The sequence below is a fragment of the Carcharhinus amblyrhynchos genome, chromosome 9, assembly GCF_965287045.1.
Source record: "Carcharhinus amblyrhynchos chromosome 9, sCarAmb.v2.hapA, whole genome shotgun sequence".
NCBI lineage: Eukaryota > Metazoa > Chordata > Chondrichthyes > Carcharhiniformes > Carcharhinidae > Carcharhinus > Carcharhinus amblyrhynchos.
Genome location: NC_137332.1, coordinates 46,096,425 through 46,121,811, shown reverse-complemented (window position 1 = coordinate 46,121,811; position 25,387 = coordinate 46,096,425). Strand labels below are relative to the sequence as shown.

Here is a 25,387-nt window from a genome sequence, read left to right as displayed (position 1 = left end):
AAAAAGCCATTCAATTTTGCTGAGACAATATTCAGATCACCAGGTGATTTTTAATTTCCTGCTCCAAACACTATGTCCAATTAATCCATGGGCCTCAAGTAACCAGTGACCCTAAAGAAAAAGTCAGATTAGCATTAAACATTACAACTGCACTGTAGAACATAGATCGAGAGAGAGCAGCCTGTATTCATAGGGTCATACCATCTCCAAGGAAAAGTTCTGGGGAAACTGAAAGCTCTGAAGGTGGATAAATCACTTGCACTGGAGGGACTACACCCCAGGGTTCTTAGAGATAGCTGAGGAAATTGTGTAGGCATTGGTGGTGATCTTTCAGGAATCACTGGAGGCAGGGAGGGTACCACAGGACTGGAAAATAGCTAATGTAACACCTGTGTTTAAGAAGAGAAAGAGGCAGCAGATGGGAAATTATAGACTGGTTAGTTTGACTTTGGCAAGATTTGAGAGTCCATTATTAAAGATGAGATCACAGAATACTTGGTAGTGCAAGATAAAGTTGGATTGAGTCAGCACAACTTTGTCAAGGGGAGGTCACGTCTGATAAATCAGTTAGCTTTCTTTGAGGAGGTAACAAGGAAGTTAGATAAAGGAGAACCAGTGGACGTGATTCATTTAGATTTCCAGAAGGCCTTTGACAAGATGCCAAATAGGAGACTGCTAAGTAAGTGCCCATGGTGTTAAGGGTAAGATCCTGGCATGGATAGAAGATTGGCTGACTGGCAGAAGGCACAGTATGGGGCTAAAGGGGTCCCTTTCAGGTTGGCAGCTGATAACTAGCGGTGTGCCTCAGGAGTCAGTGCTGGACCACAACTTTTCACAATATACATTAACGATTTGGAGGAAGGAACTGAAGGCACTGTTGCCAAATTTGCAGAGGATGATACAAAGATATGTAAAGGGACAGGTAGTATTGAGGAAGAAGTGGGGGCTCCAGAAGGACTTGGACAGATTAGGAGAGTGGGCAAAGAAGTGGCAGATGGATTACAATGTGGAAAAGTGTGAGGTTATGCACTTTGGAAGGAGGAGTGGAGGCTCATACTATTTTCTAAATGGGGAAATGCTTAGGAAATCAGATACACAAAGGGACTTGGGAGCCATTGTTCAAGATTCTCCTAAGGTTAAAGGGCAGGTTCAGTCAGCAGTTAGGAAAGCAAATGCAATTTTAGCATTCATGTCGAGAGGGTTAGAATACAAAAGCAGGGATGTACTTCTGAAGTTGTATCAGGCTCTGGTCAGATCCCATTTGGAGTACCGTGCATAGTTTTGGGCTCCATACCTGAGTAAGGATGTGCTGGCCTTGGAAAGGGTCCAGAGGTTCACAGAATGATCCCTGGAATTAAAAGCTTATTGTACAAGGAACGGTCGAGGACTCTGGGTCTGTACTCGGAGTTCAGAAGAATGAGGAGGGATTTTATCGAAACTTATAGGATATTGCAAGGCCTAGATAAAGTAAACATGGAGAGGATGTTTCCACTAGTAGGAAAAACTAGAACCAGGGACCAGAACCTTAGGCTAAAGGGACGATGTTTTAATACAAAGATGATGAGAAATTTCTTTCTGTGGAACTCTTTGCTGCAGAAGGCTATGGAGGTCAGATCATTGGGTGTCTTTAAGACGGAGATAGATAGGTTCTTGATTAATAAGGGAATCATGGGTCATGGGGAAAAGGCAGGAGAACGGGGATGAGAAAAATATCAGCCATGATTGAACGGCTGAGCATTCTTGACAGGCCGAGTGGCCTAATTATGCTCCTATGTCTTATGGTCTTATAGTCTTATAATAGCACAGGCAATCACCATTTGGCCGTAGCCTTACGATTCTACATCAGGACCCAAGAGCAAATTAAATTGCTCAAGAGAAACACCCAAAAGGAATTTACTTACATTTAATCCTGAAGGTTTCTGTGCTTTGAATGCAATTAGTTGATCTGAACTGACTATTTCCTGAGAGTTATTCACCAGAGCCACCTGCAATTTGCAACAATAGGTGCATTAAAGCTTGAGCTCCTGGTTTCAAGAATGAAGAGTGACAAACTCATTGAATACGCAGTAAAAGATTATCTAGCATGCAAGGCTGCCTTTTCAGTAGAGTATCTCATCACATCGCTTCAAGTACAATCTGCTTTCCACTCTTAACTTGGGCAATGTTTAAAAATAAACTAAACAGACAAAATGGAAGACTGAGTCGAGTTTTTTTTTTAAATTGGATATTTAAAACCATTTCAGGCACTTCACTATTTATAAGGAAGTGCACTGCCCTTCTGTCCATTCAATCATGCCATCCTCTCCTAAATTAATTCAATGTTCTTCGAACCAACCACTCATCCTCGACAATCTGTAAACATCAGCTCATCAAAATTCCCACTGCTCAAATTCTATCACACAAATGTCCCTGCTCCTTCCCAATGCATACTTCCTTTTTAAAAGCACCTATACAGTGTCTTCCCAGAAAACCTTTTCCAGTCTGCAACACCCCACATTCCAATTTTTGATCATCCAAATCCAGCCTCTTGCTCAGACCTCCATTTACCTCATCTTTAGCTCAATCACCTAGGTCCCACTCTCAACCTTTTCCCCACTCCCATTCCATCCTGTTAAGTCCTTTCTCTTTGACCAAGATCTTACAACACATTGTCCTCTTGTTTATGCCACTGAAGCACCTTGATAAACACTTTTGATGCAGTCAAGTGTACGTACTACAAATGTGAGTTGCTGTCCATTCGAGTTTTAAATTTTTGAACATTACGAGTATTAAAATAGAGGTATAGTTGGAAATATGAAAATATAAAACAAGTTAAATTTGGACACTGTTCCATTCTAAAATTCCAAACGTCTCAAAAAAGAGAGATGGAAGAAAAATACTATTAACATGATAAAATACCAGTGACACTCAATTACTTTACACACAAGAACAGCACTATAGGATGAGCCAAATGGTGCTTCTGCACTGTGGGGATTCTACAATTCTATAAAAATTAACTTAGAAATTTACATTAACAAATTGACAAAAAATCATCTTAAAAAGAATCAATTCTCATGCATTAAATTAGAAATATAAATGATTGTTCCTTTCATCTGAGTGATGAAATGAACAAAAATAATTCAATTTATTCAAAGGGATCCTACTCCAATGGTTTCAGGTGCTGGGCAAGCCTGAAATAGTTAAACGGTCTTTGATCTTGACAACATTTACACTGTATATTTGCTATTATTTTAGGGAGGTTGAATGCTAATTTAAATAAAAGAGGCAGTGGTTCTCTTGTCCATACCACTTCTAATCAAATGTCATTCTTCATGCAAAAGACCTTTGTAAATTGGATATATTCAATGGAAGCTGTTCAAAATACTGCACAATTTCAATCAGCAAACTACTCTCTTGTTGACAAGTTGAAGCTACTAAATGGTTACTAATCAAAGTATATTTGAGCATAATAAGTTTTAACCTGCATCCGAATTAAGATGATGCTAAAAAGGCACCTACAAAAAAGAGAGTATTCAACTCATTGTTGCAATAATCATCTTGATGCTTATAAACCTGGCACAATAATAGGGAAGGTGCACAGTTTGACCAAAATAACTACAACTTGAAATTCAAGTCAAATTTCCCCAACAGCTCTTGCGCTGTATGTGAGTTATTTTGCCTTGCATTTGGTTTGCAAGCATTGTTTCTAGTCTATTTTCTATACTAAAGGAATTATGGGACACTGAAGAAAATCAATTAGTATTATGCACTACTGCAAGTTTACATTTATAAAATATTAAAAGAAGCAAACCATGATGTCTTCTATAAATCAACTAAGATATGAGTGATGGCTCAAAAAATTACAAATACATTTTACTTAGCGAGTTCACCTCCAACGTAACATTGAAAAGGCCCCATCACAATCCCATGAATTCTGGAGATCTCCCATCACTAATTCCCCGAAAGTTAACTAGACGAAAAACTGAAAACTCATATTTACTGCCATAGTACTGAGGGCAGTAGATCAGCCTCATGAATCGATCACCTGAAACTCCACAATCTTTGTCCCTTGATCCAAATTTGATATTTACTAATAAATCATCTACGGTGGGTCCAAAACAAGGGACGTTTTAGGAATCAGATTTTTTCTGCGTTTCTACCTATGATTTTTTTAATACATACATTCTCACATTCAAAAGACATAATCACAATACAAATGATCCACAATTGAAGTTATTATTTCAAACCAAAATACACTTACCACAGTTCCATTTACACTTTCGATTTTAGTCGTATTACTGGCAGTTAATAAATTGCTCTCCAGTAAGGTAACTCTCTGATTGAGATTATTAACTTCTAAATCTATGTGGTGCAGCTTTTGGTCATTGTGTGTATGATAAATTGACAGGGTGGCATTCACATCATCTACTTCATCACGCAGTTCTAAGATATTCTGAAACATATAAAAATAAGAAACATCAAAGAGTTACTGAACAGTGCATTAATAAAAGTATTGCTTTAAACAGATTTCACTTGCACGGAAGTCTACATTTTCTAGGTTGGCACTGTCGTTCTGTTCTCATTAGCGTACCAAGTCCTGGAGTGCACCCTGCTAAACAGCTTGCTGAAACTCTCCAAAATTATCTGCTGTGAAAAAACCTTGTAACTAATCAACTCCATGATCAGCAGCTGACAGATGTGTGCACCTTGGAAGGTCAAATTAACCGCCCACGGATAATCAACAGATTTCCATGCAGATCAGTCCTGGACTATCTCTATTCAGTATATACGAGTGGCCTCCCTCCCAGAGTCACTGTTCTTTGCATTTGAACATAAGAACATAAGAAATAGGAGCAGGAGTAGGCCATCTAGCCCTTCGAGCCTGCCCCGCCATTCAATAAGATCATGGCTGATCTGTCGTGACTCAGTTCCACATTCCCGCCCTCTCCCCACAACCCTTAATCCCCTCTCTTATCAAAAACCCATCAACCCGCGTCTTAAAAATATTTAGCGAGGCAGCCTCCACCACCTCAACGGGCAGAGAATTCCAGAGATTCACCACCCTTTGAGTGAAGAAGTTCCTCCTCAACTCCGTTCTAAACCACCCCCCCCTTTATCTTGAGGCTGTGCCCCCTAGTCCTACTGTCCTTTGAGCGGGAAGAGTCTCTCCGCCTCTATCCTATCCATCCCATTCATCATCTTATACGTTTCAATGAGATCTCCCCTCATTCTTCTAAACTCTAACGAGTACAAGCCTAGTTTATTCAGCCTCTCCTCATAGCTCAACCCCCTCAACTCCGACATCAGCCTAGTAAACCTCCTCTGCACTCCCTCCAAGGCCAAAATATCCTTGCGTAAGTGCGGCGACCAAAACTGCACACAGTACTCCAGCTGCGGTCTCACCAATGCCCCATACAGCTGCAGCAAGACCTCCCTACTTTTATATTCAATCCCCCTCGCTATGAAGGCCAGCATCCCATTAGCCTTCCTGACCACCTGCTGCACCTGCAGGCTGGGTTTTTGCGACTCATGCACAAGGACCCCGAGGTCCCTCTGCACCGTCGCCTGCTGCAGTTTTTCGCCACGTAAGAAATAGTCCTTCTTACCATTATTCCTACCAAAATGGACCACCTCGCATTTGCCAACATTAAATTCCATTTGCCATTTCCTGGCCCATTTGCCCAGCCTATCTAGATCCTTCTGTGACAACTAAGCCCTGGCTTTCCAGGCTGAAGAACTTTGGAACACTGGGAAAACTTACTAAAAACTACATTCTCTGGAAACCTACCTCAATAAATTAAGACATCAACCCAACACTGCCAAGACCATCATTTCAACTTCCACCCGGCCAAGGAAGAACTAAATGTCCAGTTGACCATTCACCCACAATACAATTGCAAAATATCTTGGCATCACTCTTAAATCGTACAATGGCCAACTAACAACACTTCCAAAACATTGGAGTCAATGTCAAGACAAGAGTAGACTTCATATAGAAACTAGCAGATACCATCTATAGAGCCAATATACAGTGCTGCATTTGCTCTGGTCTACCCAACTGCAGCGTACCTAGTTCAACCTAGTTCAGGAGCAACCACACAAAAATGGTAGTTTCAACTTTTCATGGTAAATCTGGACAACTTTCAACTGCAGAAGAAAATGCCAGGAAAGAGGTGGCCACTTGCGCCATAGGTGGAACACGAACAGTTCAAATTGTGATCTTGGCCATCCAAGTCATACCATTGCTCAGATACTGAACTTCTACCCTGAGAGATCCATTCCTGATGGCATAACAACCATTCACTCTATCAGCTGATGTCAGTGAATGGGTTGTTGATGTATATATCAAACAATATGGTTTCTCCTGCCATATGAAGAAAGGAACCTTTTGGAGACCATCACTTCGTGAGATTTGCCTTGAGAACTTATTGTTTCAAGAGAATGGAAGTTCAGATAGAGCACCTTTATTTACCACAGGTGAAAGTACAAATGATTGACTTAAAGATGTTTCATCTTTTTCAGGCGGTTCCTCAGTCTTTCTACTCTAAACAATTTGTAAGCAATTTAAGGAAATGAGAAACAATTACAAAATACTTTATTTATATTACTGAACAGGCTGATCTTTGCATTAAGGGACATTTGTACTTGTGAATACTAATCAGGCCCAATTTTTGCCCAAGTTGTTCACTTAAAAAAAAACACAAAAAAACTTCAGAACAAGGATTATGGAAATTGTATGGGAATGGAGCACTGAGGTAGGTGATCAGCCATGGTCTAACTGAATGACAGAACAGGCTCCATTGGTTAAATGGTATATTCTTGTTCCTATGAAGTGCCAACTGCAAGTCAAGATTTGTTTCATACAAATAAATGACAATGAACCTGATGTAGAACTAATTTCAAACTTCAGTAAAAAAGCCTGCAAATTTTAAGCACAAATGTAGAGTTTTCTGCTGTACACAACAATATTATGATTTGAGGAAAATAGGAGTTTGAAAAGCTTAGGAGATTGGACGACTGTCACAACTGGTAATTAAAAGCAATTTTCCAATACAACAAAGTATAGTCTTGGCTGGAACTTCTAGCATTATACTTACGTTTGCAACATTGACTGGAAGACAAGTCACATCTTCCTCGAAAAGGTGATAACATTGCACAGAATTATTAATGTTGCGAACCAGCCAGTATGTAAAACTCAGGGTTAGAGTGATATGCCGAGTTGTGAATCTCCAGAACTTGCTGTTTGATTCACATCGCCCTGTTGTTTGTCTCACACAAAACAGCATCGCTCATTTTCAAAATCTTATTGCATTTGCACAATAATTGTCCAATGAAGGTTCACTTTTAATAAACTAATTGTTTAGTAACATGATTATTGACAGTTACTGTCTTTCTCTCTGTTCAAAAAAGAAATAATTTAAACTGTGGAGTTTTGTTCCTGCACAAAGATTTTAAACAATTCAAATTTATATTTTTTCTTACTTTAGTCTTCCTCTCAAAATCCTCTTCTTCTCAGCACCCAATTACTCATTTATCTACCTGCTCTCATTTCCAGGTTGTTGTCAATCCTTAAATCTCATCAGTAATGCAGTGATACTGGTGGTCTTGTTCAGCAAGATCTAGATGTGTGCTACCCTCACAATACCATTGTTAGACTGCACTTCAGGCAAGCTACAAAGCAAATAATTTGAGCTGAAAATTGCAGATAAAACTGGTAGTGTACACTGCAAGTTGCCCTACTTCATCAAGATTTGATCTACATTTTTTCAGCTTGCTCATTGGTCTTTCTATTCTATGGTTACAACAATTTTGCCTTAATCTGTAGAGTAGACACCTTTCAATAGCCTAAGACGCAAATTATTGCGCTTACAAAATTAAAACAAGTTGACTGTGAAAAGGGAAGGTCTGGACATTAGAAGATGGCCAAATGTGTACCATTCAGTAGAGACAGATGGTAAGAATAGCTTTTTTGCAACTTCTGGGATCTACAAGACTATCAATCTGTTACGGAAAACTATTTGCATACAAAACTGTGTCAACTAACACACACTTTTTAAAAAAAAGTTTTCTTAAATTAAACAAATCACTATCTTTTTGTACAGCAAGATAGAGAAATCTAAGAAATATGGAAGAAAGACAGGTGTTTGGAGTTAGGTTACAGATTCACCATGATCTCACTAAATAGTGGAACAGGCTCAACAGCCTACTCCTGTTCCTATGTTAGAGAGCATTTAGCTCTGCTAAAACACAAGACAGGAAGATGAAAAGAAGCCAAACTGTAAATAACTGAAGTTGGCTCAAAAAATATGGAATGGAGTTGAGACAAAGGTAGAAAAGCCAAGTAAAAATGCAAAGACGACCTGAAGTGGTAAACAACACTATTTTCTGGATCACACTGAGTAGCAAATACCAAATGTTGAGAAAGGTGCACTTAAATTGATCTCTCATGCAGCAAAGCATTTGGATCCTGCAAAACAGTGTGAGAAAACATGAATTAACCAACACCTCATCTGCTATAATTGCACTGAAAACTGCCATAGGAGGAGCAGACAAATGTTTGAGTGATGAAAGAAATTCCAATAGAATAGATCCTCTAAAAAGGAGGCAAAAACATGTTTGATGTTGGGTTTGTGTCAGACATGGCTCAAGTGGTAATAGTGCAGTTTGTCAGAACAGAAGAGAACACAAAAGGTCTCTGCCCGTGGCATTGCAGAGCCACAGGTACAGGTTGTAGGGGAGGTACCCTTTTGTTTAAGGTTTATTTCTCTAATTCTTCACAGAACAGGTAGTTTTATCTCTAGTGCTTGAAAGCAAGAGAAAAGGCTGCCAGGAGCTGGAGACCACGAAGCAAGAAGGCAGTGAAGCCCATTCTTGAGCTAGGGTCCCCACAGTTGTGGGGCGCTTGAGGAAAGTTAGAGAGTCTAAGAAATCCCATAACTTGAAAAATAGCAGAAGCACTGAGGAGAATTAAAATGGGTTCCTCAGAATTGTGTCACAGCTTGGTTTGGCCCTAGGAAAATAAATGAACCCTCAGGATCCTATAAAATAGGAGGAACTCTTGGGTGAAATAACAGTAGAACAAGAAGCGTACTGCAAGATTTTTGGGCTTAAATAATAAATGTACCAGAGTGCTAAGTAAGTAATCATTTTGTTCAACTCCTGTATAGGAAGTGTTTTGGTTTACAATGTGAAATTTTGGGGCATAATCCATTCAGTAATTAACTGGAAATTTGAATTTATCTTTAAAAGTTAAACGGTCCCTCTCAAGATCATAATAGGTTACGAGCTTTCAATAAAACAGCATTCCCACCCACTCTCATTCCCCTATCTGAACAAAGAACAGTACAGCAAAGGAACAAGCCCTTCAACTCACCAGGCCTGCACCTTTCTAAACTAAAGGACCTCTAAATGGTCCATATCCCTCTATTTACGTATCTGCCAAAATGTCTCTTAAATGTTGCTATTGTATCTGCTTCTATTAATTCCTCTGGCAGCGCATTCCAGGCACTTGCCACCCTCTGGGTAAAAGACTTGCCCCTCCCACCTCTTTTAAACTTCCCCCTTTCATTTTAAACCTCCATTCCCTAATAATTGACATGTGTACCCTGGGAAAAAGACTGACTATCCTTGCTAACTATACCTCTCAATTTTATAATCTTCTATCAGGTTGCCACTCATATTGCACAAATATTTTTAGAAGGTTGCTGGCTAAGAATCAAGACCCATATCTTATTTTCTTGCCAACCAACTTGGGGTAATTAAAACCAACTGTAACACATTCCTCCCTGGTCTACATCAACCAACACAAAAACTAGAAAAATAAGATTAATTTGACACTTTGACTGACAAACTTAGTCATGGGAGTAAATATTGCTAGTTTTTTTTTGATTATACTATTTGCATTAGTGGGCAATATCAGGAGAAACTGTCTTCAATTAACAAGTGAAGTCACTTACAGAGAGAAAAATTGTGATACTAACTTTGTCAAAGCTCTTCTAAATGCCTACAAATATTAATAGAAATACCAATTACAAATTCCATTCCAACATGAGTTATATAACTGTGTTACAGTAATTCTGCCAACTCTCATTAACACTCCAGTCTCAATAGCAGATTACAGATGCAAAACTGTTCTTACATGCAAAATTAGGAGTGCATGCATTTTGCTTGAACACTAAAGAGCAATTATCACAAGAGAATACATTCTCAGTATAAAACATTCCAATTCTCATTTCTTTTAATTACACAGTCCTCACCTTATTTTGTTGAAGCGTCTCCACGATTTTCTTTTGATTCTCTAAGGCAGTCCGTATAGTATCAACATCATGTTGAACACTGGTAAGCGTGCTCCCAATTGTGGCGACACTCTGCAAAAATCAGTGTTGTGAATTTATTTAGTTTAGCATTTTCAAATATTCTGCAATTTATTAGTCACATTTGTTTTACGAGAATCAAGAGCAGTTGATTCCGAACTTATTACAGCTTTAATACACTCAGGTCAATTTATTTTTACATTAATTCTCTAGATATGCATGATGTGGAAATGCCAGCATTGGACTGGGGTAGGCAAGGTAAGAAGTCCCACAACACCAGATTAAAGTCCAACAGGTTTATTAGGAATCACAAGCTTTCTCATTGCTCCTTCATCAGTCACCTGATTCCAAATAAATTATTGGATTTTAATCTGATGTTGTGGGACTTCTCACCATCTTTCGATATGGACATCGCTGTCACAGTCCAGATTTACTGCGATCCTTGTGATGGTAATGGTGAGCTTTCACCCCATGGATTACATTGGTTCAAGAAGAAAGTATGCCCACAATGTTGTTTGGTACAGAATTAGATCATTAAAAACATAAGAAATAGAATCAGAAACTGGCCATGTAACCCATCTAGCCTGCTCCTCCATTCAATAGGATACGCTTGAACTTTTATATCAACTCCACTTTACTGTCATATCCTCATATCCACAATTTTCTCAGTGTACAAAAATCTATCAATCTCAGCCTTGAATTTTCCTGACTGTAAACTTAGGAGTAATAATATTTTCCCCTTCAAAAGTTTCTTTTAAACTAGCTTTCTGAAAGTGTTAATCCTTAATCTTACCTGGGTCTAAGCCCCAATTGTGCAGCTCAGAGATAATTGGTTATGATAAAAATATATAAAAGAACTTGTAATGACTTCTCAACATCATATGTGAAAATAAATAGAACATAGTCATTAAAGGGTCAATCTGATCACAGTATTAGGAAGCTATAAAAATCAAACCTTCTGGAGTTCTTCTACAGTGACTGGAAGGTTGATCAAGTCAGATGCTGATTTCACATTGGCTTTTAAATGAGCAACAGCTGAATTCAGTTGGCTAATCTGTTTATAAAACAAAAATACGTATTAGAATAACAACCAAATTTCAGATCAAAATAACAATCAGATTTAAAGGCCAATTCATCTGTTTCACCTCAAATATGGCTAAATCTGTGCCAATATGTTTCCTTCAAGCCATCTGGTCTAATCCATTCTCAAACTCTCCACATAGCTTAATATAATTTTAAGCAATTTATTTGCTTTTAAAAATTTACAAATTCCATCAAAAATTCACATTCCAACACCTTCACTGATTTTTTTTCCCATTTTCCCCTTTGAATGGTTTGATTTATATAAGTTTGTGACTCTTTAGTATTATATTAATTTGTATTTCCATCTTGAAAAATCTATTTCTGAATTAAGTTGCTCTGATTTTGTGCCCTATCAAATATCTACACTTCAATTCCAGAATTTATTACTTCCTATTCTCTACTGTAGTTAACCACCTATATGTGCTGTTAGTTTACTCATAAACACAAATCTTTCATATTGATATTGTACATCATTTTACAAAGGAAGAGTTGGTACAAGATAAAAATGAAGGCATGCCAGAGATATTAAATAAATTGAGAAAAATCTATCCCCTCTGTGAAAACCAAGATAAATTATTTCTTGTGTATCTCTACCATTCCTTCATTTTCGTCTTTTACCAACCCTTAAACTTATTTGTGTCACAAGTAGACATACATTAACACTGCAATAAAGTTGCTGTGAAAATCCCTTAGTTGCCACAGTCCAGTGCCTATTCGGGTACACGGAGGGAGAATTTAGCATGGCCAATGCACCTAACTAGTACATCAATTTCTGGACTGTAGGAGGAAACCAGAGTACCCGGAGGAAACCCATACAGACATGGGAAGAATGTGCAGACTCCACACAGACTGGGATGGCACAGTAGCACAGTGATTAGCACTGCTGCCTCACAGCGCCAGGGACTCGGGTTTGATTCCCAGCTTGGGTCACTGTGTGTGTGGAGCCTGCACATTCTCCACATGTCTACGCAGGCTTCCTCCAGGTACACTGGTTTCTTCCCAAATGCTTACCGGTTAGGTGCATTGGCCATGCCAAATTCTCCCTCAGTGTACCCGAACAGGCAATGAAGTGTGGTGACTAGGGTATTTTCACAGTAACTTCACTGCAGTGTTGATGTAAGACTACTTGTAACTAATAAATAAATTTACTTTCTTTCAGTGACCTAAGCTGGGAATTGAATCTGGGTCCCTGGTGCTGTGAGGCAGCAGTACTAATCATTGCATATCAAGGGCAGCATGATGGCACAATGTCAATTGTACGACGTCAATTGTAAAGGGAAGTAGAGTGTCAACAGAACTTTTTTTAAAAAAAACTGTGCCTCAGAACAGTTTCTCCATTTTCTCTGGTGCCTGGGTGTCCAGGGCACATCTGAAATATGCTCTTTATGCAATGATCTCAAAAGGCATACAGAAACCTTGCATGTTGGTGCTTTCAGGTTGCTGACCATAATACGTCAGGAGGCATTCAGTGCAAATCCTTCTGTGCGAAGGACAGGACCTGGTCACTAGGCTCTAAGGCTCACTACTTAGCATTCACTGGAGGTTGGCAGTTTTCTGGCTCTCTTGAATGAAAGTGAATTAGGATGAACAGGAATGTCCTCAACCACCTCATTACAATAGCTTCTTTAGCTTCCCATTGTAAATCTATGCACAACACAAAAAAGACATGACATTTAACATTGCAGTTCACCCCCCTCCCAACCTTTACATTGCTTTACATCCACAAAATATGAATTTGCCTGTTGCAAAAACAGGAAATTTTGCCCACAATTTTGGTCCTGTACTCAACCTCAGCTTTTACAATCTCTCTTTGTAGATTTCTTATAATACTTGCATTTAATTTGGTTTTTATTTTATTATCAGACACGTTAACATATTCAGTCTCTCAATTTAAAATCTTTTACAATTATAACCACAGTAAACTGCTGTCCTTCATGCTCCAGGAATGGCGGTGTTGGTTCTAAAATATCCCTGTTAACTAAGATTTAAGGCAAGTTCTGCATTTTTATTCAATCAGAAACCTCTTGGGTAATCTCATGTTGATGTGGGTGTTGAGGTCTCATGAGAGATACGGGAGTTTACAAGTCGAGTGAGCGGCACTGAGGCAACATGGTGCTGCAGAATAACTACCAGTGAGTTTGACAATCATTAGCTGTTGTGTGAAAGTGAGACTGATGCTAGTGCTGATTTTTGATGGGGAAGAGACATCTCCAGTCGTAAAACTGAGACTTCAGTTTGGTCGAGCGCAGGATAACAAAAATTTTACTGCACATTGTTTAATATATACTTTTTTTCTTAAAAAAAAATCGTTAATTTCCTTTTCATTGTTCAGCAGTTTCCAATAATGGAATTGATCGCTTGGTATTCTTTGGCTCAGATTCTAAAGAAATTTAGTTATGAGTGCCATCACTCTTCCCTTCTTTCACTTGAAATGCTTATATACAGCAATAATTAATCTGTCAATTCTAATCCATACACAGCCATGTGTTAATTACTATTGTTCAGACTTTGTGCTTTAATTTAACATAATGCCTCAGTTCACACATTTTATTTTTTATACCTTTTTCAGGCTGATTTATTTTTTAAGACCAGCTTGCGCCTCACCATGTCTCTAAACAATACAGATCAATTTATTTTTATTTCAAGGTGCCTACTCCCTCATTCTCTGGGTCGGACCTTTCTTCTGTGTCCCACCGCCTATATCCCCCAGACTAGCTTCAAACATTTCCTGCAGATTAATTTAATTATACCAGTTATATTAGTGCACCACTTATTTGTTTTGCAAAAAGATAGTTTGAAAAAAATAGCTCATCACTGCTATTGCAAAGAACAGCAGCGATGTGTGCAAAAGTCTGGTTTCAGGAATTTAACACTCTGAAAATTGCTGAGAAGCTAAAAGTGACTCACCAGTGACAGGAGCACCCTATGCCTCTGCTTAATATACCAACCCACCAAGATCAAACACCCAATATTTGATCTAAGAATCCACACACCATACCCATGATATAGCATACTGGTTCAACACACCCCAGACTCAAGGCTACGTAAATCAACAATTCCAGCATACTTTTCTAACACCTTCTTATGCTTTTAACTTGTGCAATAACTTCATGATAAAGGAACAGAGTAGCAAGGGAATTAAACCTCTTGAGGATACAATAATATCTGTAGAAGGAATGTCAACCTAATGCAGCATTGAGAATTTCATATTTTCACAAAATAGCAGTAAACTGCACTAGTAATTTTGTTCTATTCCATCTGTTTATTCTAAATGCAAGTTGAGGGAAGTTGTTTAAATCTGCTAAAAATGAGAAACCTGATTTAACATATAAACAGCATCACTAAACTGCTTAATAATTCCTTCAAACTGTAATTCACTATGGGGAGGCCATATTTCATAGCTGTTGATTCTTAATTTCACATCAAATAAAAATAATCACATGGATCTAAAGCATACAGCTCAGAAAACTCAAGTGTTGATTTTTGTTAGCTGACTGCAGCCTGTGCAAAAACAACAACATAGTATTGTCTCAGTACCTTGAAGAGATGAAGGGATTTGGCGGCACAGGGAGTGGAGAGAAATGAGGATACTCCCAGCTGATTACTGGCAAGCGAAAATATATGGAAAGAGAAGGACGAGGCTTTGCTTGCTGTTGTTGAATAGCCTGCTAATGCTAACAAAGCATAAATGGAAAAGGCTATTTGAGAAAGGTAGTGGGGAAATTCTATAGCACAAGACAGGTCAAAGAAAGGTTTAAAGTACATGCTCAAAGTATCTGACATCTTAATAGTCGAAGCAGCAATATCACAAATCTACAGAAATTTAAACAAGTAATGTGAAGTTCATCACCAAATACTACATTCAAATGGTCAATCTTGTGATTCATAGATGAGCTGTTAGTACTTTATAGTTGAAAGGAAGCCTAGCATCAGAGTTAATCGTGGCAAGAAATCAGTTCAAACTGCAAGCAGGCTTACTAGGTAAGAAATCTGCAAGTTACATACTCAGAATTATAGAAGGGTCACAGTACAAGCAGCAGCCATTAGTTCCATTGAGCCCATACCAGCTCTACTGCCAGCAGTTTACCTAGTCCCATTTTCCAGCCCTTTCCATGTAGCCCTCCAAATGTCTTCCTTCAGGAGCTTGTCCAATTCCCTTTTGAAAACAATTATTAACTGCCTCCATCACACTATAAAGTAGCTCATTCCAGTTCTCAACAACTTTTCGCTGACAAAAGAATCAAAGGCAATGTAAGAACATAGAACACTACAGCACAAACAGGCCCTTCGGCCCACGAGTTGCGCCGATCACATCAACACCTACCAATCTATAGACCTATCTATAACCCACAATCCCATCAAATCCCATATACTCATCCAGAAGTCTTTTAAAAGACCCCAGCGAGTTCGCCTCCACCACCACTGACGGCAGCCGATTCCATTCACTCACCACCCTCTGAGTGAAAAACTTACCCCTAACATCACTTTTGTACTTGCCTCCCCGCACCTTCAATCTGTGTCCTCTCGTAGCGACCATTTCAACCCGGGGAAATAGCCTCTGAGAATCCACCCTATCTATTCCTCTCAACATTTTATAAACTTCTATCAGGTCGCCTCTCAACCTTCATCTCTCCAGGGAAAAGAGTCCCAGCTCCCTCAACCTAACTTCATAAGGCATGCCTCCCAGTCCAGGCAACATCCTTGTAAATCTCCACTGTACCCTTTCAATAGCTTCTACGTCCTTCCTATAGTGAGGCGACCAAAACTGCGCACAGTACTCTAAATGAGGCCTGACAAGGGTCTTATAAAGGAAAGAGGAAAAAGTTTATTTATGCAATCGTTTTACATCTGTCCTCTGCTTTCTGACCCTCTGTCAGTAAGATATTTCCCTCTTAAAAAGAGTTAAGAAACTGATTTTGCATCAATTTTAAGAACTTTAAAACTATACAGTATCAAAAGACATTTAAATAAAATTGCCTCACATATCTGAAATACTCTACATGAAAGGAAGCCTTGTAGCACACTGGGTAGCATCCCTGCCTCTGAACCAAGACTTCTGGATTTGAGTAACCTTAGGATTTGATGGTCAAGGAAGATGTGAACATAACGCAGCCAGTTTGAGTATTAAACTACAAATCCTTCCACCACACACCAATGGCAAGCAGTAAAAGCTAGAGAGATTCCTGGTCAGCCCTGACAGGAGTCTCTGCCATTATCTATTGCTCCAGACTACAATATGCACATATTGCCAGAGCAACTCAGACCACTGCCTGAATTGTAAAATAAGAAGGAGCAAGCCTTTCAGACCCTCAAGCTTACTTCGCCATTTAATTAGATTATGGCTAACCTGATAGTTTCTTCAAATCTACGCTCCACTTACACCCAATAACTATTCACAATCTTGCTTACTAAGATTCAATCCACCAAAAGAACCCCTACAGCGCTATTTGGCTCATCAAGTCTGCAACGAGCATCTTACCTAGCCGCCACCACCGACCCCTCCCCCCGCACCGCCCCTCACTCTCCCTCCCGTATCCCCATAAACCCGTGCATTTACCTTGGCTAATCCACCTAACCTACACATCTTTGAACACTAAGGGGTAATTTAGCATGGCCAATCTTCCTAACCTGTATACCTTTGGGCAGTGGGAGGAAACCCACGCAGACACAGGGAGAACATGTAAACTTCACAGTCACTTCTGCCTTAAGAACATGCAAAGATTCTTTTTCTTCCTGTTACAATCCCAGATGGTGTTCCTACTGGACAGGAAGGTCCCAGAATAGAACCGTGGCTCAAAAGACCATAACTTCACTTTCTTTAGGATTGTGGAAGAAGAGTCACAGGAGATCTAATTAAAGTTTATTTATTAGTCACAAGTAAGGCTTATATTAACACTGCAATGAAGTTACTGTGAAATTCCCCTCAGTGCCACAGTCCGGCACCTATTCGGGTCAACGAACCTAACCAGCATGTCTTTCAGTCTGTAGGAGGAAACCGGAACACCTGGAGGAAACTCACACAGAACAAGGAGAACATGCAAACTCCGCACCGACTGTGACCCAAGCTGGGAATTGAACCCTGGTCCCTGGCGCTCTGAAGCAGCAGTGCTAACCACTGTGCAACCATGCTGCTGCTGTGGCAATTAGCCACAGGACAATACAAAAAATATTGAATAGACATGACAAATCTGACAAGAAACAATACTCCTTCATTCCACTTACCTTCACAAAATGTGCATGTTAAGGATAACACAGGTTATAAAATATATCTTATGCTACAATGTTTTCAGTAAACACACAGCCCCTATAGCTCCACAGGCTATGGTTAGACAACACCCACTCTGCTGCCAGATGCCACTCAATTGAAATTCTATGAATTTGTCCTCAGATCCCCCTCAGATGACTATCATATTGTGAGCCAACTGCTTTCACTGGACTCTGGCTTCCAACTATGTGTTTCAAACTCAACTCTCGAGAAGACACGCAATGGGTTCCCTCAGCTATTTTCAGCAAGGATTCATCTCCAGATTTTCCAACTCATCGATTCAGTATTCATTTGTTTTAAATAGCCAAGAACTTTCAAACTTTCACAGTAACTCAGGGATCCAGCCACCATTGGTTCAACTTTTACTTCACAGGCTGTAATAACATATCACCAATCTTTAGGATTACTTCATGTCTCTCTGACTCCTCACTAGCCACCTTTACCAGGTCTGCATATTTCAGCTCTGACCTTTACTTCAACGAACAATAGCCTGTTCCAATGGCAATTCCTCGGTTTCCTTTTACTTCAATCTTCCTGGAAACTTCTCTCCACTTTCTAGTTTCTAAAACTAACTGTCCTTTAGCTTCTGGACTTGATTTCTTGCTGTTACTCCATGGCATGGCTTTTCTTTTAGCAGAGTTGACAGTTGCTTCCTCTCAAGCTTCCTAGCACTGATTACTGTAGGTTTGGTTGAAAACTAAACTCAAAATACCTTGCTGACCTAAAAAATGACCCCTGGTTGCTAAACAGTAGCTCATTCTTTCTCTAAGCTGGTGTTTACTTCATGCTTCGCAAACTCTCAAAGCACAACACAGTTTGAACTGAATCCAAAAATCTCAATACATGCAACTAACTTTATTTAACATGAACCTAAGGTTTTACCCTTCCTTCCATAAAACACTAAATTAAACTCACTTAAATCTACACCTTATTTCTAATATCCAAAATACATTATTTATAACCACCTCTGCTTCCCAACATTCCACAATCTTTTCAGAAGAGAATGCCAAAGACTCATGACGCATTGAGTGATAAAATTCACCTCATCTCTATTTTAATGGGTAACCCCTTATTTTTAAAGGGAGACCACTCCTGATTCTTCCACAAGAGAAAACATCCTCTCCACATCCACCCTGTCAAAACCCCTCAGGATCTTATATGTTTCAATCAAGTCACCTCTTATTGTTCTAAAGTCCACTGGATGAGAGACTAGCCTGTCTAACTTTCCTCATAAGACAACAACCATTCATTCCAGGTATTAGCCTGCTAAACTGCTTCCATGGATTTATATCTTTCCTTAAATAAGCATTCCAAATGTGGTCTTGCTGGTGTCCTGTACAACTTAAGCATAACCTCTCTGCTTTTGTAACACGTCACAAATTTTATATCTAATATTTACATATTAATTTACTCAGCTACCAGTAAGTTTTAATTTGGCTCAGTGGAATCATTGCTCCAGAAATATATCATAGAAGTTAGCAGACTAAATAAATGGAGCCCAAATACATGTTTTCCTCCCAAAGATAATACTGAGGCCAACATATTCAACATCAAATATCCAAATTATTCTGCAGCAAAATATATTCACACAGCTAGCGTTTAATATGAGAGTGGTTCCAATATGGTAAGTTCAATGAAGGGAAGGATAATTTTCAGGTTCATATCTTTTCTCCAAATACAAAAAACAACCAAAGAAAAGCTACACTTTTGCCAAATAAGTGATTATTGTTGGAATCAATTGGCCAGATTTTGCTCTGAGCAGCAAAAGTATACTGCGCACCATCACCTCACTGACAGCTGACCACAGTTAACATAGGCGTCAAGATTTCTCCTAGTCAGGCATAGGTTTCAGTGCTGTGACCTCTAGAAGGGATATGTGATGTGCAATTAGATGAAGAAATTTGGTTGCTTTTCAACCAGACTGAAGAATCTCATCAAGAAAGGCAGAAAACCAGGAAGGATAAAGCAGGAAACACAAATTAGTTCTAAATGGAAATCAGAGTTCCTACACTTTTACTAAAAATAAAATTAGATGACTGGTCCTGCACTGCATTACCTTGCTTACTGTGCATGCTCTGCAGAGTTCCCAAGTCCTCTGCCAAGTAATAATAAATAAAGTTTATTTTGGATTAACCCTCCTCCACGACAGAAATCTGCAACTGATAGGCAATGTCAACAAAACAGAGAAGATAGCCATCAACTTCAAGAAGCACAGTGGAGAACATGCCCATCTACATGAACGGGGATGAAGTAGAAATGGTCGAAAGCCTTAAGTTTTTAGGTGTCCAGATCACGAACAAGGTCCCCTCATGCCAACATTATAGTTATGAAAGCCCATCAACGCCTCTATCTTCTCAGAGGACTAGGGAAATTTTGCATGTTACCTATGACTCTCACCAATCTTTACAGATGCCCATAGAAAGCATTCTTTCTGGTTGTATCACAGCTTGGTACAGCTCCTGCTCTGCCTAAGGCCGTAATAAACTGCAAAGGATCGTGGATGTGGCCCATTCCATCAGGCAAACCAGCCTCTTATCCATTGACTCTGTCTATACTTCCCACTGCCTCGGAAAAGCAGCCAGCATAATTAAGGATCCCACGCACCCCAAGACATACTTTCTTCCATTGGGAAAACGATACAAAAGTCAGAGGTCATACACCAACCAACTCAAGAACAGCTTCTTCCTTGCTGCCAGCAGACTTTTGAATGGACCTCCTTCGCATTAAGTTGATCTTTCTCTACACCCTAGCTATGACTGTAACACTACTTTCTGCACTCTCTCCTTTCCTTCTCTATGAATAGTGTCCTTTGTCTGTATATCATGCAAAAAATAATACTTTTCACTGTATACTAATATATGTGACAATAATAAATCAAATCAAATGATAGTAACAAACATACTTCTGCTCACAGGACACAAGAGAGGGGGGAAAACGGAAATGTGACACAAACTATTCAACCAATGACTGCTGTTATTTTGGCAGTCTCCAAAACAGCTAACTAACAGTGGCAACACTGGGATCAGACAAAAGGAGAACAAACACAGAAAATACTGGAAAATCTCAGTCTGACAGTTTCTGTAGGGAGAGAATAGAGCCAACATTGAGAGTCTGGATGACCCTTTGTCAGAACAGTTCTGACAAAAAGGTCATCTAGACTCGAAACATTGGCTCAAAATGTGGCAGCAATTGCTGGATTTCTACATGAAACTTCTAACATCTGCATATCGATGTTAGATAAACCTTGTAAAAATGGCAAACTTTGATAGCCTCTCCATTAATATGATAGTGAAATTTTGGCCATTGTCTTTGCTTCTGGTTTAAACAGATGAATTTAAAATGTTTGAAAACAGGTTGAGTATTTGATTCGGACAGCTGCAACTGTAATAAAAATAGTTACACAGAAAGTTACAAGATTAAGAGTTCAGCCAAAGGATGTCTTAGTCCATCCTATCTGGAGTTTTGATGCTTGAAACTAGTACAGTAAAACCTGCAAATTATGGTCACAGATGTTCATATTTTCAAAACAATCATTGGACATTCACTAAGCCAGAAGAACGAGTCAAATATTTCAGGATTGGCTGCATTGCCTCCTTTTTCTCCTTTCTCGCCTAGGATTGTTTAATTCTGAGGCCTTGCCAGTGGGATGTGATTTCAGTTCACTTTGATTATTTGATTTCCTAGCTCATTGTTATCCCATGATCCTTTTCCATTGAAGGAGACATGAGATTTCCTAATGTTAGCAACCTGCACAGGGCAAGGTGGCTACCATAGGGTCAGATTGCCTGGAACGTTCCAGCAATTAACAACACTCAATGCCAGAGATTTATGGAAATAGAGATGAATCTCATCAACATTTTTATTGTTAACTGTTACAAGTTAACTATCTTAATTTATGAAAATTATTTCATGATTTCCTGTGATGAATTTCCTAAAAATTAGAAAGTGTACATTTACAGCAATTAATATTTCTGCCAACATTTACTGCAAAGTAGTTATTATATTAAATAGTTTGATTTAAGAAGTAATTTTATAATAGGGCTGGTAATTTAATGCAGTACAGATATCTGAAAACAATTGCAATAAATTTATGAAATAAAACTTTGCTGCCCAAAAATTTGGTAAAGAACTGCAATTTAATCAAAAAAGTGTTTTAAAACATAAAAAGAAATAGAACACTGTTGTATCAAAAAGAGTACTAGTAAATTAATTATGGGATGCTGGGAATGGACCAGAAATATTAAAAATCTGAGAGCTGAAGACGGAACTGGGTGGTGATTCTTTACATATATTGTAATTTCCTGTTAGGTTGAAAAGGAGGCATCTGGAGAGGTTGAGTAATTATTTTGATTGCTGGGGATGTGTCACTGAGCAAAAAAGTCAGCCAGGTAATTAGCTCTCTGCTCCCATTAATATCATCTTTACCTTCATGATATTGCTTAATAATATTCCTCTTTGCTCTCATCCACATTTTTAATGTCTAGCTGTGCCTGCGAGACATGATCAAGGAGCCCACTAACTACATAATATCCCCAATGGTCTGTTCAATATCACCTTTACCTGTTACCCAGAACACCCCAACTATGTATGTGCACACACTATGTCTACTGTGCCATGGCAGAGCATGTTCACATACCAGTAGATGCCTGAAAGCAAAACATCAAGAGAAGTAAGCAATCGACTTACACAAATGTTTTGTTATTCTCGGTCTCTTCATAGCCTCGCTAATCGTCATCGCCTACAATCCATAAGCCCGCTCTAACTCTTCATTTCTAATTCTGGCCTCTTATGCATTTATCCCATGCATCCCTTACAGTCCTCTACTTGCTATTTTTACTAGTATACAGATATCCATTGAATAAATCCCATGTTTGCAAACAATTATTCTCCTATTATATATTTGAGCCACCAGATCCTAAAAATAATTTTGAAAAGGAGAAAATGTCCCTATGGTAAATTCACTGCAGGAGATCAGGGACTGAAAAACTTCAATGTTGAATCAAAATGACCTTTAAGATGCCAGAGAATACTCAAGAATTCAAATATTGAAATCAAATCTGCTTTCTGGTACATTCCTTTAAACAGAAAATGTAAGCATTAAAACTCTAATTGGAAAGTTGATTGGAGAAACTCAAATCTTGGACTGTAAAGGCACCAAAAAATTGGATATTTTGAACATATCTAACATTAAATTCTTTGTACTCTTACTCTATTTCCTATCAAAATTCAGAGAATTGTAATACATGAAATTCCAATTATAGTCTTGAAATGTAGTACTCCTAACGACCTGATGGCTGATTTTGTAGATGATATTAGCCAATGTCTTCACAAAATTTCATAATACAGCTAGAGGGCAGTAACTGTCCTATTCTGTTTAGCATACTGAGAATTAGTTAAGTACCACCATCATTCCAGTTACATCACGTGTCAGGATATAAGTTTATTAGTGTCATAAGTAGGCTTACATTACTACTGCATTTGAGTTACTGTGAAAATCCCCTAGTTGCCACACTGGCGCCTTTTCGGATACACAGAGAGAATTTAGCATGGCCAATGCATGTAACCAGCACGTCTTTCGGACTGAGGGAGAAAGCTGGAGCACCCAGAGGAGAAACACAGAGACACGGGGTGAATGTGCAGACTCCTCATGACCCACGCTAGGAATCAAACCTGGGTACCTGACAGTTTGAAACAGGAGTGCTAACCATTGTGCAACCCTTATATAGGAATATAAATCATAAGCAACATATTTGGTTTTCTTCAGAAATCAAAATGCATAAAAAGATAGTCTGTATCAAATATATCACAAGTATTTTGATAGATTATGAACTAATTTTTTTCTATTGAAATAAAAGAAGACATGGCAGAATTTTGGCAAAGTTTTTAAATGTAAAAACATCTTTCTTTAAATATAATTTAGAAATGTCAAACGATCTTCAATGCATCGATATAAACATTTAGCTTCAATTATTCCACATCAGTGTCATCCAATAGAAACTGACATAGTAGCTGTGGCTATGGTGGACCTATTTCAGCCGCGTTCACTAATTTCAGTAAAAAAGGCCTAACATGCTCTCACACAATACAGGTAAAGGCACTTCATTCGAGTATATTTACTTACTATCACTATTCAGTAACCAAACTTCTCAACAGTCAAAAACACTTGCACTTTCTACTTTTCATCCTAACATTTCATCAACAAATGGACAAAAAGTACATATGCATTCAGCGTGCAAAAACAAGTATGAGGTTACATGCCCAAAAGTGGTATCTATTACTCATTTTGATTTCCTATTAAATCAAATTAGCCACATGGTTGGTGAGTAATGTATAGAATATAGTTCCATATAATTCTATTAAAGCAAAGTCTGCAAACATTCAGCTAGTCATGCAATAACTGTGGAGAGAGAAAGTGTGAAAATTTCAGATTGTTGATCTTTTCTCACAGGAGTTCAGGTGACCAACCTGAAACAGTTAACTGTTTCATTCTCCACAGATGTTGCTTGACCTGAGTATTTCCAGCATCTTGTTTTATTTCAGACTTAAGACTTGTTCATATAATTGAATATTGTTCTTGTAACCTGAAGGATAATAAATGATTTGATAGTAAATGTTTCAATTCTTCCAGCCTCTTTGTCTTCCATTCTGCAAATACCGTACACTGATGAATAATAAAATCCTCCTTTGCTTACTTGCTTATTCAGCTCTGTGATGTTGGTCCATATTTTGCTAATCCCTCTGTCTCCAGTGTCTATATTGGTAAGGTCCTTCTGGACTGCAAGGAGATCTTCGCTTAGCTTTGGAATGTCACTAAACGAGGTCTTTTGGCTAGATTCCACTAAAAGGACAAAACAAATTCCAGTTATAGGGCTAAAACATACAGAAATATAAACTATAAAAAGAGCATAAAGAACTTATGTACTTGCTTAAAATCAGTTCAAATCCTTAGCTCCATATCTGCTTTATATAATGGAAAAATTAGATAATCCAGTGCAATGAATGCTGAGAATCTAACAAGGATGAAAATTTATTTTGTCACTTGCAAACTCTATTGTTAAGCACTTGGCTAGTCATAATTTAGGTGCCAAAAATCCATGGCATCACATAGAACTACTAAATTGGCAATAACTGTCAGATTCGTTCAGTGGGCATATACTGATTGTGTAGGAAATAGAAAAATGTCGCAATCACAACACCAGTGCAGGAAGATGTTTTTCTAAGCTTGGAATAGATCAATATTGTTCAACACACTTGAGGAGGAACTTCAACTGTTATTCTCTATCCCAAACTATGGAGTGCTGATTAAAATGTTGCAGTCCTCATAAATAAAAAGGTCCTCGTCTTTGCACATTAAAATAGTAACTTGTCTATAAATATCTGACTAATCTGATCCTGGTAGTTTTAAATAGATAATTATTGCACAAATTGGCAAATACAAAACTTCAATTAGAACTTCTAATTAGAGTTGGATAATTGTAACAACAACAAAAAATAGCAAATGCATTCCTAAAAGTTTGCTTCTTACAAGTTTCCTGTACTATTGAGGACCAATGCAGATACTGGACTTCTGTGTAAAACCCTTGTTGAAACAGTTTTTCACTAATCAATCACCCATGGCATCGCACACAAGAGTTACCAAAATGTGCAGTTTTCAAATGAATAAGTAGACTACAGTCTGCATACTTAATTCAGTCCCTGTTTTAAGGCAATACATTATCATAGAATTATAAAGCACAGAACGAGGCTA

General features: G+C 38.5%; 1 protein-coding gene across 4 annotated transcripts in view; it reads right to left on the bottom strand.

The window, feature by feature from the left end:
* Positions 1–25,387, bottom strand: part of efcab14 (EF-hand calcium binding domain 14) — a 78,584-nt gene that overhangs the window by 39,317 nt on the left and 13,880 nt on the right. For 2 of the 4 annotated variants that reach the window (XM_080195561.1, XM_080195562.1), the window contains exons 3-7: positions 24,333–24,478; positions 11,248–11,346; positions 10,236–10,346; positions 4,241–4,432; positions 1,902–1,985 (exon numbers count right to left, since the gene is read on the bottom strand). In XM_080195561.1, coding sequence (XP_080051687.1) covers positions 1,902–1,985; positions 4,241–4,432; positions 10,236–10,346; positions 11,248–11,346; positions 24,333–24,478 — 632 coding nt within the window. The remainder of the gene's footprint in view (positions 1–1,901; positions 1,986–4,240; positions 4,433–10,235; positions 10,347–11,247; positions 11,347–24,332; positions 24,479–25,387) is intronic. The other 2 variants (XM_080195563.1, XM_080195564.1) reach the window with 1 other exon arrangement.